Source organism: Macrobrachium rosenbergii, chromosome 41 (genome assembly GCF_040412425.1).
Source record: "Macrobrachium rosenbergii isolate ZJJX-2024 chromosome 41, ASM4041242v1, whole genome shotgun sequence".
Lineage (NCBI taxonomy): Eukaryota > Metazoa > Arthropoda > Malacostraca > Decapoda > Palaemonidae > Macrobrachium > Macrobrachium rosenbergii.
Genome location: NC_089781.1, coordinates 63,332,380 through 63,353,350, shown reverse-complemented (window position 1 = coordinate 63,353,350; position 20,971 = coordinate 63,332,380). Strand labels below are relative to the sequence as shown.

Genomic DNA, 20,971 nt, shown 5'->3' with positions numbered 1-20,971 from the left:
TAACGATTGGTTCCTTTTCAAATACAAAGATCGATTAAACCCGCTTTTGACCTCTAACGTCGTATATAAGTATACTTGACCTAAGTGTAACTTTGGGACATATGTTATGTTAAGGACACCTTAGTTTAATCAGACCACTGAGCTGATTAACAGCTCTCCTAGGGCTGGCTCGAAGGATGAGACTTATTTTACGTGGCTAAGGTGGGTACACACTATCCAACATGCTTGTCCAACAAGGTGTTTGATCCAACAATTTGAAAACAATTTGAGAGTGTGTGGTCAGGTAGGAAGGTTTAACAAGCCGTTCGATACTCGATGTCAAACAGCCTGTTTGTCCTGAGATAGTTTACTTTTTTTCTTGTACCACTCCTTCATCCATATTCTCTTTCGTTTAATAGGCTTTTCAGTGGCTATAGCTACAAGTACGGCTATGCAGGCTTTCTTATGGCTCATGTTGCATGGACGTTGTCGGCAGGCATACTGACGTTTGATCAAAAATCCGTTTCAATCTGTGGCGATGTTTGAACAAACACGCTGGACAAGCATGTTGGATAGTGTGTACCCCGCCTAAGAACCGACTGGTTACCTAGCAACGGGACCTACAGCTTATTGTGAAATCCGAACCACATTATACCGAGAAATGAATTTCTGTCACCAGAAATAAATTCCTGTAATTCTTCATTGGTCGGCCGGAGAATCGAACATGGGCCCAGCACAGTGCTAACCCATAAAGATATCGACCCGACCAATGAGGAACCGGGACATGAGTTGGATCTCATAAGGAATTAAGTTTTCATACTGGTTGTAGGCTCTCCAATCCTTAACATCCCAGCGTAAGAAACCATTCAAAAAATTGTAAAACATATATTGATAGAAATGATTTCTGTATCATAGACCAAACAAGTGATGCATACGAACTGCCCATCCTGGAATTATTATTTATTAAACAACTGGTTAGATACCCAGACCTCCTCCACACAGCACTACCAGAATTAACTTTTTATTTATGCATTCTGTCTTATGCCTTCTTTGTATAAGGTTGGTTAACGGATTTAGGTCTTGCTTTTGTGTCTGTTTTTTTTTTTTTTATCTGGTATTCTAACTGTGTTGTATTTAATGAATATTATTGATTTTGAGAGCAATTTTTAGAGTAACTTTACTCATTATTTAGCAGATTCCCTGATGCTGTAGTAGGGTTATTACGAAACATTGGAAATAAAGAATTATGCTGATTTTAGTACATTTCTATGGTCCACTTCCGTGCTGATGTGTCCTACTGGCCGTCGCCTCTCTCTCTCTCTCTCTCTCTCTCTCTCTCTCTCTCTCTCTCTCTCTCTATATATATATATATATATATATATATATATATATATATATATATATATATATATATATATATATATATATATATATATATATATATATATATATATATATATATATATATATATATATATATATATATATATATATATATATATATATATATATATATATATATATATATATATATATATATATATATATATATATATATATATATATATATATATACATATATATAATACAGAGAAAATTATATAAACCATATATATATAATGTTATATATATCCATATATATATATATATATATAGTTAGTTATATATAATACATTTGTTTAACCAGAAATTATGAAACCATTTTAATGTTACCTAGTATCCATATGGGAGTGTGTAGCTATAAAAAAATTATGTTCTTATTCTCCCAAAATCTGATTATTTGTCGTCAGCCAAAAAGTCCACCTTTCTGAAATTTTTTTATAAAAATCGAAATCAAAATGTTTGTGCAGTCCAGCCAACAAAGGGACGAAACAACAAAAGGAACCAAAGCCATAATCTGTCTGGCGAAGGTATACACCAGAATTAGGCTACTTTACAAAAGTGTGTTGTACACGGATGGATAGTTACCCATCAATAAAGAGTGAGTTATTGCTCAAGTTAGATCCCCTATAAATTCTTTGACTGATGGGTATAGGCAATGTTGGCTCATCAAGACAATATGTGTTCCTCTTACTGATTGATTTTAGAAACTAACCCTGGGGCTATATACATCAAGAGTTGTGCTCTGGCTCAAGAGGGCATTCTGATGTCGAGTTACATTGTGGGTGTGATTTCTGTGCTTCTTGCACATGAATATGCTAATAATTTAGCTCACTTCGTTTATTCATGTCCAACACTAAAAACAATAGTACGATTGCATCCTCCTCATCGATTACTCCCATATTCGTTCTAAGAGTTATTCTGTTTCTTTATTTTGTATCTACTTATGTATACTTTTTATTTTGCTTTGTATATTTTCATTTGGAAGTCAGCAGTGTTGGTTTCGTAGATATTTCCTCATTTTGCAAAGGATATCGCAGTACATGAATGTATGGAGGCGGTTGTTGGAGTATGGACGTTGTGATTTCGGTTTATCCTATTCATATCCACCATGATACCCATCAAGGGAATTATTTCTACAAATGACCATGACCTACATCTGAATTTGTTTCATGGAAAAAAATAGAGTCAATTTAGAAAGAAAGGGAACGCCGAAAACGACTGCTACGAAATAGGTGAGACAATAAGATAGGTAAATAAATAGAGAGACTTTATATTTACAGAAGAGTAAGTATATGTTCCGTGTATATAGAGACTTGCGTGTCTCAGAGCAATATCCAGCAAGGTATACGGTGAAATATTGATAGGACGAGTCCAACTACCGGCGTTCTACTACAAAGAACTGTGCAGTTCTCTCTCTCTCTCTCTCTCTCTCTCTCTCTCTCTCTCTCTCTCTCTCTCTCTCTCAGTCCATCCATGGCGTGCTGAGGGTATCGTGTATTCATTTGCTACGTCATATTACAACCGGATTCGCAGTACTCTAGGTTGAACTTTCTAGGTTAATCGATTTTCGTTATGCGAATCTCAAAGTAAAAATCCATCGAACGCAAGTCCTTGAGTGGAGGGGGAGCAGTGATATTTATATCCTTTTTTTGTTACCGTCTGACGTATGATTAATGAGAATTCTGCTATTGAATGCTACCATAGTGAATGGAAATAGTCAAGTGCCTTATTGAATTGCGGGGAAAAAGAATCACTCAGAAATTTTTCTCTTGATACATCGATCATTATTGCTGAACAAGGAGAACTACGTTGGGCAACGAATTTCTCGTTCATCTCTGAGATATCAGTTTTCGCAAATGATTCCCAGCACTCCCCAGTTCGTTTATGTCTGTCTGTTTGTCTCCCGCATATTTAGGGAACATTGTTATTCATGTATTGGATTTATTAGTGCAAAATGTTCTTTAATGAGGAACACCGTACAGTAGTTTACTACGGTGGCGTTTTAGTTTTTTTTTTTTTTTTTTGTTTTTTCGTTCATAATACTTCCTTAGTCACTTTAACAGTAAGTCTCATTATATCTGTGTCTTTCTAATTCTGTACACACCCAAACACACACACATGTGTATATATATATATATATATATATATATATATATATATATATATATATATATATATATATATATATATATATATATATATATATATATATATATATATATATATATATATATATATATATATATATATATATATATATACACACACACACACAAAACACACACTTCAGTGGACGGAAGCAGAGGCTGGGTTGATACATGATCCAGGTTTTTCGGAAAAAGGCGTTTATTCTGAAACCGACGTTTCACATCGCATGATGCATTCTGAAGCCTGAAAGTGGTTAAAATAAATAAATGATTGTGTTTATTTTGTCATAAATAAGATAAAAAGTATACACAGTTTAGAAAAAAAATATAAAAACAACACAATGACATCACGAAAACACAGGGCGCCTGCTCATATTGGTGGTAAAAGTTAGACTAAAATCAGAGAAGGAAATACATAAACTTAAGGCAATGAACAACCGCGTTGATGATGATTGGATCTTAAGTGTAGAAACAAACAGTTTGATTGTTATAGACTCAAAGATGGTTAAATCCTCCTCACTCGGTACTTGTGTTAAAATTTAAAATCGTTGATGTCTATGTGAGTTTTGCATATCTTCACATGGTTTCTTATGTTGGATTGGTCAGTAGTGGACAGTCTTCTCTCAGTTCTGTAGCTCACCCCCCTGACGAGAATAGATTCGAATTCTCAGTAGTTTCCTAGTGTATCCGATATATGTGACCAGGCTATATCTGGGACAGGTATATTTATAAATTACGTTGGATGCAAGCCGGAAACTTATTCTATCTTTAAGCTGGAATAAGGATCCGATGGTTCGTGGATTCCTCGGAATTAGCTTTAAACTCAAAACTGGCAATTCCTTATTAAACAAACTCATACATTTTCTCCTAAATTTATTTTCTTGCAAGAAGGGGATTACTGCATACAAACATAGTTTGGGAGTGGTATGGATTACAAATAGATCATTCATCTTGAGATTAAGCAGCCTGTTAAGAGATTTATAAAATATAACGATTGGAAAGCAAGTGTTTTTGAAGTCATTGGTCAAGGACGTGATTTCATCATGGAAAGGAGTCCAACTTGAAGTAAGCGTGAATGCCCTGTGAAGGAGAGTAGATACAGAATTCATCTTAAAATTAAAGAAACAGGAACTATATAAATTGGATCCCAGACCGGAAAAGTGTTTTTTCTGAAAATGCCTGTGTGTGGGGCCCAACTCTCCCCTCGTGATTCGGAGGTCCAAGAAAGGAGGAGAGTTGTAGGATTCCTTTTCGAGAGTAAACTTAATACTGGAGTGCTGGGTATTTATGTATTCTAAAAGAAAAGTATCAGCGTGATGAGCACGTACGAAAAGGACAAACATACCGTCGATGAACCGTTTGTAAAATAGAGGGTGAAAGCTCAGGGGGCAGTTACCCATCTGCGCTCTTCCAGGGGGTTCATGAAGATATTGGCGAAAATCGGGCCTAAGGGGAAGGCTGTCAAGAAAAGTGAAGGTTTACAAATATTATATAAATTTCCTTATGTATATATATATATATATATATATATATATATATATATATATATATATATATATATATATATATATATATATTTAATTTATATTAGTGACATAAAAACTGTTTAATAACTTACTAGATTTATAGTAATTTTCGAACAAAAATTACTTTTCAAAGCAGGAAGGCCACTCAAACAAAGTGGGAAAAGATTTTTCAGTAGAATGCATTTCCAGTGACCCGAATTGCAACAGGGAAGGTTTTCAAATTTATGTAAATATTATGGAAGACTAGATATACCTGAAATAACTATGTATAAACAAAGTACCACGTATTAGAAATACCGTGCACGATTAGGTTGATTAGCTACTGCTAGAGAGCTTGCTCACTAGAAGATCTCAATTTTATTCATGTTGCCAAGAATTATAGGAAGGGACTACACATCAAAAAGTAACAAATTAATGGCATGACTGAAATAGCCTCATGATGCGACTGATGTTATTGTAGCCTAACAAGCGATGAATTCGTTGAATTCTTATTTTGAATCTGCTTACTCAAAGTGTGTATGAGAAGTGAGATATGCTACATTTAGCGACTATGGACTGGCTGTATAAAGGGTTATAACTGGAAAAATTCCTATGGCCTAGTACCCAATTCCGATTCTCTTGATATGGGGCGAAATTCTCTCTCTCTCTCTCTCTCTCTCTCTCTCTCTCTCTCTCTCTCTCTCTCTCTCTCTCTCTCTCTCTCTCTCTCTCTCTCTCTATATATATATATATATATATATATATATATATATATATATATATATATATATATATATATATATATATATATATATATATATATATATATATATATATATATATATATATATATATATATATATATATATATATATATATATATATATATATATATATATATATATATATATATATATATATATATATATATATATATATATATAATACTATTGAAGTTTTTATTTTATATAAAGCGGAATTCAGTTTTATTTCTTTCCAGCGTATTACCAGATTAAACTACCTCTTTCGTACTTGACGCCCTTTTTGGGAAGAATGTTCCCACAAACCTATGAATAAAAATTCCTTCCTTAGCCTTTGCATATCTTAAATATTTTTTATGCTATTTGATTCTCTTTTCAAATAGTTTTCCATTTTGACCGTTGTAAATATTATCTTATGACTAGCATGGGATTGCGTATACTCTTAAATTTCATCCGTAGAGTTTTTTTCATAAGTATTTTTCGAAAGCTCTTATGAAGATGGGGAATATTTCTAAAATTATTTTTGTATGGTAATAAGATCAGTTTTTTTTTTTTGCCAAACGTTTCTTCGTTAATATCATAAAATGTCCTTTTATTATTGTTAATGCATTCTTTAACCCAGACTCAGGATATTCAATTTTTTACCTCCATCGTTAACTATCTGTTTTATCACCACTATAATCAAGACTACAAGATGCTATTGAAAATTAGGATGACAAAAATTATTACTTAATTATTTTGCACGGTATAAAAATGTACAAAGGCTGAACTACTGGAAAATTTTCTTTACAGACTACTGTTAAACCATCCCGTTAATTTCAGGAACCTGTGGATACCAAGCCCTCTTTCAGTATTTCTTAACTCTGTTTCTTCACGTGGATTAGGCCTAAAATTTTGCAGATGCCTTAATTTATTAATTTAAAAGATGTGTTAGAATAATAAAGACGAAAGCAATCATGATTTATATTCCGTGCTTTATATTTTACTAAAATGCATCTCTATATCCAAGTCCCGTGCTCCGGATATTTCAAACACACATTACACGCACACACACACACATACACACACACACATACATACATACATATATATATATATATATATATATATATATATATATATATATATATATATATATATATATATATATGTGTGTGTGTGTGTGTGTGTGTGTGTGTGTGTGTGTGTGTGTGTGTGTGTGTTTAATTACACTAATGCTCTCCTTGTATTTTCTATAGTGTATGTGTGTGTGTTTATAGTGACGTTTGTCTAAACTTAGATTTAATAAAAATGTGGTTTACATATTGGAAACTTTGAATCTGTAGTTTCGAAGACATATCAGACGTCATTTGCTATCAGTCTCCTCATTATGAACATGTTACATGAGAATTTAAATGAACCGTAAACACTTTTCTCTAATTAAACTTGAATAGATCAGGGAGCTAATGATCTCGGGAAGTATTTTTATCTAATGTACAAGATTACGGAAGCGCTCGGGTATATATCTGCGCTCCACCGAATTAGTTCTAATCTGTTTTAACTGTAAACCTGTAAAAAACAATAAACGTGTTCAGTAACGTGTTCTCTTTTAGGTAATAATTTACTATAACCGGTTCATCCATGAAAACATTTGCCAGATCATGCCCTCCTTAATGATAAATTTAACAACTACTTTAATATATGCCTTGTGCACTGCATTTGTTCAATGTAATATCGTAATTTGGTGCTTGGAAAACCGAGAAAAGTGTTTGCTCCTGATTATATTTCTCTCATTTTGGCCAGACTTTCACACATGTATTGCAAAAGAATTACCTGGAGAAACCCGGGAACTCACTACAGTGTCATTAACGTTCATTTCGACTTTTGGTTTCTATTGTTAATCCACTTTTATAAATGAGGAATTTGAATGTGTTGGGTTCCATTCATATTTTTACACTAGGCGGTTTCCTAGTTATTTGTAAAATTCATATCTTTGCTTGCATTAATGAGTTCAAGGAAACGCTGTTTTTGCTGCAGGAGACATAAGTCAACTTAATTTTAAATATGTGCGAAAAGAGGCCCCAAGACCGTCTCCAAGTGTGGATGATGAAAATTGATTTCTCAATATACTCTGTTATTTTGTATACATAATTATTTTATATAGCAGAAAACAATCTATTTTCCTATTTTCATTAGCATACTTGAACCCTGACCTTTTAGTTTATCAATAATCCAGCTCGCACCCTCCAGTTTAACAGTAACTACCTTCTTCGCAAAGTTCACAAGGTTAGGTCCCAAGGAATAACTCGCTTTGTTCCTTATTCACACTTGATTAAAAAAGGGAACTGAAGGTTCAATAGATATTGATGTGGTGACTAATCAGTTTTCCTTACTCCTCATAACCGCATCAATGTGCTAAAAGATATGACAATCTTGAATCATCTTTGATTTTTATTTTCTTATTTATTACTTGTTTTGTATAAACACCTGGTCATTATAATAATAATAATAATAATAATTTATCAGGATATTTTCTTATACCAGCTGGCAAGACACAGAAAAATAAATTGTAGCACGTAAACACACACATATATATATATATATATATATATATATATATATATATATATATATATATATATATATATATATATATATATATATATATATATATATATATATATATATATTCTACTGGTCACTTTTCTTAAGATACGTATGTAATTGTAATAGCCACAATGTTCTCTTACCTTCTCAAAGACTTCACGCTTTTTGGATACGCTTGTCACTACAAGCCTTAGATCCAAATACACGGTATATGAATTAATTTTGATGTCTGGCAGCAGGATTGGCGCCCGCATCCAGAGTAACAGAATGAGGTCTTGTTGCGAACCTGACCACGAGAAGACAACGTGACGCGACCTCGTCTGTTACTCTGGATGTAGGTTCGAATCCTGCTACTGAACATCAGAATTATTTCTTATTACTTGCATTTCCATCTAAGGCTTCGTAGAGACAAGCGTATCCAAAAGGGCTTTGTGGCTATCACAATGACATTCATATTACTGGTGTTATGCTTCAATAAGACGGGACGGCTTAGATTTCAGATTCTTTTTTAATTTACAAAGTACTAGCTTTCAAAGATGTACACTTGTACAGTCTTCTTCCTCTGATTCTGACACACTAAGGAGATAACAAGTACTCTCGGGTATAGCCTATCTGTACTGTATGTGTTCCACCAAACATCTTTTGTTTTCTTCTAATCCCTGAGATGACCTGCCCTTTATATATATATATATATATATATATATATATATATATATATATATATATATATATATATATATATATATATATATAGAGAGAGAGTTGTTCCGGGTATACATAATGTATTTCCGTGACAGGAATTTTAGAAAAGGTGATGTAAAATGACAGGATTTTTAATCATTTTCAAGCTACAGTTCGATCAATCTCAGTAGAATTCCAATGTTAAGTTAATTGTACTTAAAAGATCAGTCTGTGTGTGTGTGCGTGTTTGTTTTAAAGGTCATTGCAATGACGTTTAGTGGTGATACTAATGTAGTTAATCACACCCTCTCGTTCTCTCTCGCATGCATAGTAAGGCTACAAACATTGATTCAGAGAAGGCAACCTCTTGGCTAGATTCCTGAATATTTTCGTGCATAGACTACATCCAATAGGGATCCCACTGAGCTGAATCCTGGATACTCTTCCGAAATCCAGGTTAACAGCTAAAAATATTTCTCTCTCTCTTCTTATTGAGTTTCATTTCGATTTATGTTAGTGTATAACCAAGCACATAGACTTGGAAAACATGCAGGCTATATTTCACAGCATGGACATGTAAGAGTTGACACCGAATATGCCAAATACAGGAAATTTATAGAAAAAAGTGATTTTAACACACACACACACACACACACACACACACACATATATATATATATATATATATATATATATATATATATATATATATATATATATATATATATATATATATATATATATATATGTGTGTGTGTGTGTGTGTGTGTGTGTGTGTGTGTGTGTGTGTGTGTGCGCTTGCGCATGTGTGTGTATCCGTTCTTGCGTGTGTATTTTTGTGCGGGAGGGAACTCAGTGAATATGAAAACGGAAACTGCCTAAAGCAAGATGCATAGTGTTAGCAGAACTCTTTGACCTTTGGAAATGGTGGGGGAATGGAAGCTGTAGATTTATGCCAAAGTGCCAGGCGCTTACCTTATACTTAAGAGAATGGTTAAAAGTAGAATAAATTATATATATATATATATATATATATATATATATATATATATATATATATATATATATATATATATATATATATATGTTTGTGTGTATGTATATAGTATATATATATATATATATATATATATATATATATATATATATATATATATATATATATATATATATATATATATATATATATATATATATATATATATATATATATATATATATATATATATATATATATATATATGTTTGTGTGTGTATGTATATAGGTATATATATATATATATATATATATATATATATATATATATATATATATATATATATATATATATATATATATATATATATATATATATATATATATATATATATGTGTGTGTGTGTGTGTGTGTGTGTGTGTGTGTGTGTGTGTGTGTGTGTGTGTGTGTGTGTGTGTATGTTTCATGATAACTCTGAAATGCATCGAGCAATTTCAACCAAACTTGGTATACATATGGCCTACTGTCTAGAAAAGAATACTGTGTGAGTAAGATATCACTACACCACAGGGCACCAAAGGGTGTCGGGGTAGGAAAAGCTTCCCTGAAATGGGGCTGGTTCTGCTCGTAGACTTAGTAACTAAATAAATTCTAGGGGTTCATCATACCTAATTTTGGTATGCATATGACTTACTATATGGAAAAGAATACTGTGGGGTAAGACATCACTGGCAATATAGGGGTTGGGGTTGGGGGAGCGGGTGGAGAGGTGGGGACATTAAAAAATAACAGAAAACGACAGATATTAGTCTCTAATCCATAATTTTCGAGGTCACTGAGATGAACAGTGACACTCCTGAGCCCTTTAAGTTCAAGTTCAGCCCTGATAAGAAGGGAGGGTGAGAAGGGGTGAAAAGTAAAATGCCAAAAATGACAGATATTAATGTCTAATCTATAGTTTTTGAGGTCGCTGAGATGAATACTGGCAGTCCCAGTGCCCTTTAAATAAAAGTTCAGCCCCGATAGGAATGGGGGTTGAGAAAGGATGAGATATAAAATGTCAAAAATACTGGGCAATGTAATTAAAGGAACTATCGTAACAGGAAAGGGAGAGAGTGAGAGAGACAGAGAGTGAGAAGGGGACAAAGTGAGAGAGAAAGTAGAGGGGATGTTAGGGAGGTGAAAGAAGGAAAGAATGAGAGAGAGAGAGAGAGAGAGAGAGAGAGAGAGAGAGATTATCGCTCGTCATTCAGAGTTTTCCCAGTTAGAGCTGGTTTGTTCAACTAGTATATATATATATATATATATATATATATATATATATATATATATATATATATATATATATATATATATATATATATATATATATATATATATATATCTGTGTGTGTGTATCATAGAAGAGATTTGAGCACAGGTTTTATGATTATACTACTCGCTGTATAAGGAGAGAGAGAGAAAGAGAGCTGTGGCTGCTTAAATTTCCATAACTTTCTCCTGCTCTTTTGTTACAAAGGAATATTTGTATTGCAAATAATGATTTGTCAAATAATGACAAGTTGACTCTTTTTTATCATATTTTATATTTTTTTTCATAATTATGCTTCTTATTTTTCCAATGTTACAGCTTTTGCGATAGGTTTTAAGATAAAATAAATTGATGATCAATGAAGTGATTGGAATTAAAGAAAATTACATCATGAACTTGATAAACCCTTTACAAAGAAACCTCTAAATGGGCAATAGTGGAAGAAAACAATTAATGTTGCCTTTATTGGCTTTGTGGATGCCGTATTATCAAAGTGACAATCTAGAACAAATGTGAGTTTAGAAATGGTCTTGTAAAAACAACGCATCGAATGACGTAGCTAGAAAACTGAATTAAAACTGTGTTAAAAGCGATTTGCGTCAATGTAGAACAGGAGGCGATTTCATGTGGTTACACCGTTTCTTGGCAGAGGCATAATCGCCCCATTGCATTCGCTGTAACCTCATGCCTCTATTTTTCTCCTCCTTTTCCTTCCTTCTCCTCCTCCTCCTCCTACTTTTCCTACACCTCCTTCCAGTGTCCCTTGCTGACGCTGGTCACTTACCTCCAGAACCCAACCCTTTGGAGCAGGCACTTGAAATCCGCGATTCCTTTTCTCCTGAATCCCAAGATGTCAGTGGACTCAAGTTGGATTTCACAGTTGCCTTAGCAGAGGGTCAACAGGAAGATGAAGGAAAAACATATCACCCTTTCCGGGAAGATCAGTCTTTTGTTCCTGAGCAGCCAGGGATGCTAAATTTAGAAGGACCCATAAAAGTCACCTCGCTCATCGGAGAAAAGTCTTACGTTGAGGAAGGCTATGTGGAGCTCGTAACTGCACCACGAGCAGCGCCCTTCTCTGCCTCATTGTCTCCCTCATCATCAGCCTCACCGTTACTGCACTCATCATCAGCTTCTTTATCAGTAGCATCTTCGTCATCTCCACTTCCATTATTATCATCATCAACATCATCACCTAGTCCATTACCTTCATCCTTTTCGCCGTCATCGTCGTTGTTGTCTTCGACATCTACACCATTTATATCATCGCCATCAGAACCGACGTCCTCATTATCATCACCCTACACCTCATCCCATCCCATAAAGCATCCCTCCACTCTCCCCTCTCCCTCTCCCTATTTCATTCCCATCCGGGCAGAGAGGGGAAAGACGAAGGTCTCCCTGGGAAATGAAGATGCATTATCCCCGACATTTCTCGGTCGTCAAGGAAATGTGTTACCGAGCAAAACTCAGCTTCCCTTCATTACGGAAGATGGATGGGAAGGTTCTAACGACACCACGCGGCAAGGTTCCTCCCAGAATAGAAAAACGAGCCCACATCCTGTGAAAAGACAGAGTCAAAAACAAAATCAGCGAGTCCATGCCGTCAAGAGACTGATCAGAAAAAGGAACCATCATAAATATAGAATGTCACCGCCTCTGGTAAGACGTCAAGAGGTGCATCGCCTGTCCAATTTAGAGTCAAATTCTTCGTCAGATTTAGATCTGAGCCAAAATGATAAGGGCGCGGACCCACAACCTGAGACTCGAGAAACTAATACAAAAGGCAATTACAAAAAAATAGCAGAAATTGAAAGAGCAAACTCTGGCGAGTCCCCGCAGAGTAGCGAAGTGATCGAAAAGAAACAAATAAAAGGGAAAAAGCAGAATGACGCCGGAATAATCGAGTTGGTTCCAGCGGCCGACGCACCTGATTCCCATCTTAGCGGCGAACTCCCGGACCAATACAATCAATTTGGTGAAAGGGATAATAAATATCCTGGTATCACAAACTTAACGAGAAACGAAAATGGCCTTCACCCGAGAAATGGAACTCCGGGGACATATGACGATCTCGAGTTTCCTTTCCATTTCAACAAGAGCGAGAACTTAGTTAACCTCGACCGGGAACTCCCTGGAAGCAAAATACCGACAAAAGCTCCTCCTCCTCCTCCTCCTCCTCCTCCCCTCCTTCCGCCAGAGTTCGACGAAATGCTTTTTATACCAGTGCGGATATTCCCTACGAGCCTGTGAGGCAAAACATATCTCCGTTAACACAGGTCAATGCGCATTCCCAAGATTTATCTATTCAGGTTCCATCGGTGAGACATGGCAGGGAAAAATTCTCTTTCATGGTAAGAAAGTCGTACACCAAAGTCAAAAGAAATTTTGATAATTCCCTCCCGAAAAACTTTTCGTTGATATTCATCAAAAACTACCCAAAAATCGCGGCAAACTATCACTCTAGGTTCCCAAATCCTCACCAAATCTCTCATCAAAGTAGCAATCCGAGGCCTCCGCCACACCAGAGCTCCCCCGAGATGGCGGCATTGCATTCTTGGGGAGGCAAAAAAGCGAGCAAGCCTTTGAATTCTCACGCCACCCGCCAATCCATTCACACCCGAAGTGGCGCCAATCACGCCAGGGAGCGTTTACATAGCAAGTCACCCACACAGCGTCATGCTCGAAGCAGGAACAGATCAAAAAGAAAAGGTAAGTTAAATACGTATTGTCTTTTTTTTCTTCAAAATAAGTCTCACCAAGTAATTATTACAGTGCATCAGATGTAACATTACCAAGGATGATATCGTCATTCATAGACTATAACTATTAAAGCCTCTGAGACTGTACCTATAAAAGCCCCTCAGATTAAAACCTCTGAGATTTTCCGCCTTTCCTTTTTGTTTTCTTTAGTTGATGTAAATATTTTCCCCATGGTTATCACACGTGATCTTATCTTCATAACCACAGATGGAGAATGATATTGATGTTTGAGTGTGGATGAGGTATTGCATCGATGTTAGTTGAACCCGAATCCATATCCGTTAATGAATTTCAGACATGTTCCGAGAGACAGATCAATCAAGTATCGCAAACATCCCTTCGTGTTGCAGTCCAAGTACATAGTATTAGACACACATTAACATAAGCGCATGGAATTTCCTACATTTTGAAAGCAATAACCCCCCCCCTCTTTTTTATTTCGTAATTAATAGGAAAATCTGCTCCACTCACCATTCGCCTCATGGAATTACAGTCAAATTGCATCACACAATCCCTAATTATTCAGTATATGCAATTATGACGGTCAAGAGGCACCTGATGATACTTGCGTAAAGGTCAAGGGTGAAGAACCCACTTTTGGAGTGAAAAATGGAATGGAAAATATTATACCTTCTACACATAATATCCTCATTAACTCGTGGTTTCTGATATTATCGTTTCATCTGCTCTTTTGCTGAGCTAAGTAAAAGTGAGTTTAATAAAAAAGGAAATTCTGTAAATTTATATATATATATATATATATATATATATATATATATATATATATATATATATATATATATATATATATTGCTTTCATAGCTAGGAAAATATTTCTTATAATTGATGAGCGGCTCGCTGACCAACTTGTTATCTTGTTATAGTTGCTTGATTTGTGATGGGTGAAAGAAACAAGAACTGCTATCTGTTGCTGACCAGTGCCACAAGTTGTTCAGGATATGTCAGAACACCAACCGGTGTTGCCCTTTAGGAAATGCAACACACGAACTGAACCTGTCTCCAAATGTTTCCGGGAAATGCTGATATAACGAGACTTTGAGGGAAAACAGTTTCCGTGAAGAAGAATAAGTAAAACATTTGTTACAGATTTATTTACTTAACCACTTTGTTTGACGGTTATGAATTTAGAGCTTCTGTCAAGAACTTAAATAGTTATACCTAACAAGAGTAATTTTACTATTAACATATAAGATATCGGCATAAAATAACAAAAAGAGTATATTGGTGAATATCTAGCTACATAAGTTTTTGTATAGTATATTACTATATAAGTTTTTGTTTTTTAGATTGTTATGAAATGATCAGAATTTACAAAAAGAAAAAAACATAAAGCAGGCATGTTCCATTTTGTTTTTCATTGTCATAAACGTATTAACCCTTTTTCATTCCTAATTCCAAGTACGTAACTCTTGTTACCTTCCCGGGCTCTTATAGCCCCCAATTTAATTTCCTTGGGTACAAAGTCGGTCCTAAGGGGAAACTTGTGAGGAGGAACAAAGATCCAAGCCACGGAGAAGGAATATATGAAAGTGTTCTCTCTTTTCCTTTATCCTTTTATCTTTTTGCAGACGACGACCATAACCGTATAGGAGGCGGTTTGAAGAAGCAGTCTGCTTTTGTAAACGTAGCTTTCTTGGTTGATAAAGCTGGTCTTTTATCTACCTGTCATTCTGTCTGTGTATCTATGTATGTATGTATATATATATATATATATATATATATATATATATATATATATATATATATATATATATATATATATATATATATATATATATAGATAGATAGATAGACAGATAGATAGGTAGATAGAGGCTTCAATAAAAGACTAGTTTTATCAACTATGACAGCTACGTTTACAAAAACAGACTGCTTCTTCAAATCCTCCTATGAGAATATATATATATATATATATATATATATATATATATATATATATATATATATATATATATATATATATATATATATATATATATATATATATATATATATATATATATATATATATATATATATATATATATATATATATATATATATATATATATATATATATATATATATATATATATATATATATATATATATATATATATATATATATATAGATAGATAGATAGATAGATAGATAGGTAGATAGAGGCTTCGATAAAAGACTAGTTTTATCAACTATGACAGCTACGTTTACAAAAACAGACTGCTTCTTCAAATCCCCTCCTATAAGAATATATATATATATATATATATATATATATATATATATATATATATATATATATATATATATATATATATATATATATATATATATATATATATATATATATATGTGTGTGTGTGTGTGTGTGTGTGTGTGTGTTGTGTTCCTGTAAGAATTTCTTATGCGTTTCTTTTTCTAATTATATTATTGCATTTAAGTTGCAAGCAAAAGATCCGTAACATTTATCATCATTCCCAAAATAATTCTGACAGCAGTAGGCTAACTATCCTTCACATAGAACTAGTACCTCTTGAATAAAAAAAAAAAAAAACTGATTCCATATCTTCCAGTCAATAAAGCCAGCAGTTCTTTGCTTACCCTCGCCTTATAATTAGCAAGTTTTTTTTTTTTTATACAACTTTTTTACAAGCTTTTCTAAGCACGTGAGCAAAATTCAGAAAATTTTATTTTGTCTTTTCACTAGAGGGAACGTTATTCTCACCATCCAATGTTCTTTGTTTCAACTTACCTGCTTCTATTCCCCTTCAGAGTCGTACTCTTTAAAAATCATCTTTCATCTGTTCCTTTCTGAAAACGCTCTCAAACCCCTTCAGCAGTTTCTGCAACATCTTTCACTTTCGTGAACTAAAACTGGATCATCAGCAAATATCAACCAATCCTCACCCCACTCACGAGCCCCTTACTTACCCGCACAATAAAACCAAATTACTGTGCCATTTCTTGGAATTTTCTGAACTCTTCGTCTAGTGTATATGAATAACAGAGATGGTTGAAGTTATAGCTCACCTTGGTCGGAGAGACAGTCTTACAAAGGCCAGTCATTTTCATTTTCTAAAAATTCGTTTCCTTTCACCTTAGGAACTTTCGATAGTTCTCATAAATTATCATACAATGTACACGTACCGTACCTGCATCATTATTCTGCAGTCAGCTTACTCTAAACAACTAGACAATTGTGCGTATGCATACGCGCGCACACACCCACACACACACACACACACACACACACATATATATATATATATATATATATATATATATATATATATATATATATATATATATATATATATATATATATTATTTATAATGGAATTCCTTGTACCTTCCCGACAACTTGCACCATAAGGATCTGGCCGATAAACAGTAGAAGACGAAGAGGCCTACGAAGTGAGACGGACAATCTCGGAAGGAGGAGAAGAAGAAGAGAAGGAAAAACCTTGTCATATGGCGAAAAATACGCAGAGAAACCTCGTTGTTTACGGTAACATTTTTAGTTCGAAGTAGTGGTGGATCTGACGTTGTTACTTCCGAATAGCTTCTGTATGGCATCATTGTAACTTGAAAGGTTTTAAAAGAAGCATTGAGGTGTAGCCATCATTCCCGATGGCATGTAAGAATCTGACGCAGATCTTATATGACCCAAGTAGAAAAAGTAAAAATGCGATAACGTCAGAATTTTTAAACGTCTTATGTTTTTTATCAGAAATTTTATGACGAGGTCATTAGTTATCTCCATCACGAACAAGAAATTTATGAGAGCTGAAGAACAATTGTCGCTTCATCTTGATCTGGAAAAGGTTACTCAAGTTAACTATTGGTATTCACCGTGGCAAAGTAAAAAAGTAAAATATGGCTTCAAAATTCTGTTGAAAAAACTACAAACAAACCAAACGAATGAAAAGGAATAGATAGAACTGTGAAGAAAAAGCATAAACCAAGGACATAAAAGGCTTGGTGTTTAGCTAAATCCGTTTCTCTGGACACTGGAATATCAAACAGGATATTTTGAAAAATAGCTCAGGTGTTCAGGAGCGTTAAGAAATGGCAAATTCTTCTGATATTAAAAAAGAAAACAATGGAATCAGACAAGTGAATAATCAAGTTCCAAGAAATATCCTTGTCACATTATGATACTTAATTGAAAATATCAAGGTATTCAACCAATATAGATCATGAATTTTATTTGGACCCACACTCATTAATAACGAGAAAACAGTTCAGGTTCAAAGAATTTAAACCCTAAGTGGATAGCATTTAGTGGAATTGAGTGCAATCAGTGGTTTTCACATAGTCTTTACATGGAAACTGGAAAAAGAAAGAAATCATTCTTTGGACCCAGTAAAGCTAACGAATGACTCCCCCAAAAAAGTCATTGAGTTATGAAACTCAATAATGAAAGTCTACATTTTGGACGGGAAAGTTCGTAAGAAGAAACGAGTTCAGAGAATAATTTCATTCTTCAAAATGGAAGGAGTTGAGAGACGAAAATAGAGTTTGGCGATTTAAGGTTAGAATTGTGTTTTGGGATGTAGCGTCTGAAGAGAAGTTGCACTGAAGACTGGTGGCAGGAGAACTGGTGTTATATTGAGTTGCAAAGTAATGCAAAGAGGATTTGCCATCTTGAAAATTGAAAATAGAATAAGAACATCAATGGGAGCTTCTAATATAGCGAGAAGGATGTAGATACTACGTGTAATGAAAGAGCTTTGATACACTGTATTCTGTATCAAGTAAATGAAAAGGAAAATAATACAACGCGTACACAAATGTATGTTGTTCAAACCATTTTCAGTTCAATGCATAAAAAGGATTAACGCATCATTACCCTGTCAGAACCAAACATGCTACCGACTTTGAAAAATGGGATTTCTCTCTCTCTCTCTCTCTCTCTCTCTCTCTCTCTCTCCAACATAGAATTAAGGGCAAGATAAAGATAACTGGTTTGTATTAAAATAATTAAATGAAAACCAGCCTGCTATATTTAGGAGGATGAAACTTTACAACAGTCCTGAAAAACAGAAACAAGAAGGAAATTCCAAACCAGCGCATTAGAAAGATAGAAAAAGTCACTGAGCCTCTTAATCTGAGGATTACCAATTTCCACAGAGCATACGTAGGAAGAGGTGACCTGGAAGGTATTGGAAAGCCTCACTGAGAGTGGCAGGATATCTCCCCTCAGCCTATAACAGGACAGAAACTGATGAAGTGTTTATAGAAAAGAAAGAAAACCCACCTTGTTGAAGAGAAGAAGGGGATCGAGAGTTAGGGTGAGTGTGGGATCACTGCATTGACTTCAACCCTGTCGAGGGGCGCAGTAAATGGAACTCCATGAATAAAAGAGCAATGCTTTAAACAGGTCTCGAGGTGGTAGTGCCGTCAGTGCACCTCAAGCGGCGTACTGGCACACTGTAGGCATTACTAAAGGGTGATTGCAGTGTCACTTCGTCACCTATCGGCACCCACTTTTTATCCTTTTACTTTACCTTCATTCCCGTTTCCTATCTTCAGTCTTGCTGTCCCACCTCTCTAGCTATGACTTTTTACAGCAACTGGGGTTTTCTCCCGGTTCCACCTCTAGACCCCTGTAGTTCTTCTCTTTTATTTTCTAGATCTCTTTATTTTGCTGTGCAACCACTCATTCTCCATCTTTTCATTGTCTTCGGCAATGATTGACCAAAATGCCCCAGTGCTTGACTTGGTGGTCTAAACTTCGCAAATCGAATCCATCCAAAAAGGACATAGAACTCCAGCATGAAGAGATAAAAACTAAGATGAAGGAAGGACTTATGGCAAATCGAACGAACAAGTTATAAGAAGCCGATACTCTTCAATATTAAAATACTGGAGAGGCACCACCAATTTATTTTTTATTTATTTTTTTTAGAAATAACCGATGAAGCTACGATAGCCCATTTAGATTAGCTTAAAAAGATCAGAGTTATCGCAGAATTTCAGATTGAATGCCATCAGCTGAAGAGAGCTGAGACATGAATAAAGACGAAATAGGGAGCGCTGAATCATCAGGAAAAACTTGAATAGAATTAGAGGCAGGCTGGAAAAGGCGTTTATAAAGGTTCCTCTGATTAAATTAGACTACTTCAATCAGTCATCAAAGCATCAGTTCACTAAATATGATGAGAGCCAAGTAAAATAACTTCTAGCTATTAATCCTCGGAGCATCCTTTCATTTCAAATTGTATAAAATCTTTGAAGCGGGGTGAATCAGTGAATCACTGTCCTTCACATATTAATATTTTCATATAGTTAGTTTTAAGGTTCAGGAACTTATCCTTATCCCTGCAAATGTTTTGACATAAATATAAATTTTTACATATTTAGAGAAACTGGACACAAAATCTCTCTCTCTCTCTCTCTCTCTCTCTCTCTCTCTCTCTCTCTCTCTCTCTCTCTCTCTCTGCGGCTTGAATTGGGATAATTATTCAAATTTTTCATCAGCCTTCCCTTGAAAATCTTGATGCCATATTGGACACGATTAACTCATAAGGGAAGCCCTATTATGAACTGAAGTTGTTCTTTTGAAAAAAGTTGAGACCTAAGATAATTTCCATAACACACCTCATTTTTTTTTGTATTATTCTTTTTCTAAAAGGACCCAGTAAGAAACTTTCCAACAATTTTCTTGAGAATATATGTTTGAATTTTTTTTACACAATAACCCACATGAGGATCTGAGTGGCCCTTAAAAAAATATTATGGTAAATAACTGTAAAAGAGAAGTTCCATATAACATTTATAGTGCATGGAATATTTAAAAAAAAAAAATGTGTTTTCAGAGGGTTCAAGAAATGTATTTCAAATCAAGAATTCTTAAATGATATTTTCATTTGT

General features: G+C 34.4%; 1 protein-coding gene across 1 annotated transcript in view; it reads left to right on the top strand.

Annotated features, from left to right (window-relative positions):
* Nucleotides 1-12,777: 12,777 nt before the first annotated feature.
* LOC136826891 (contactin-4-like) overlaps nt 12,778-20,971 on the top strand; it is a 233,341-nt gene continuing 225,147 nt past the window's right edge. Inside the window, exon 1 of the mRNA XM_067084424.1 lies at nt 12,778-14,043. Coding sequence (XP_066940525.1) covers nt 13,683-14,043 — 361 coding nt within the window. The 5' untranslated portion in view covers nt 12,778-13,682. The remainder of the gene's footprint in view (nt 14,044-20,971) is intronic.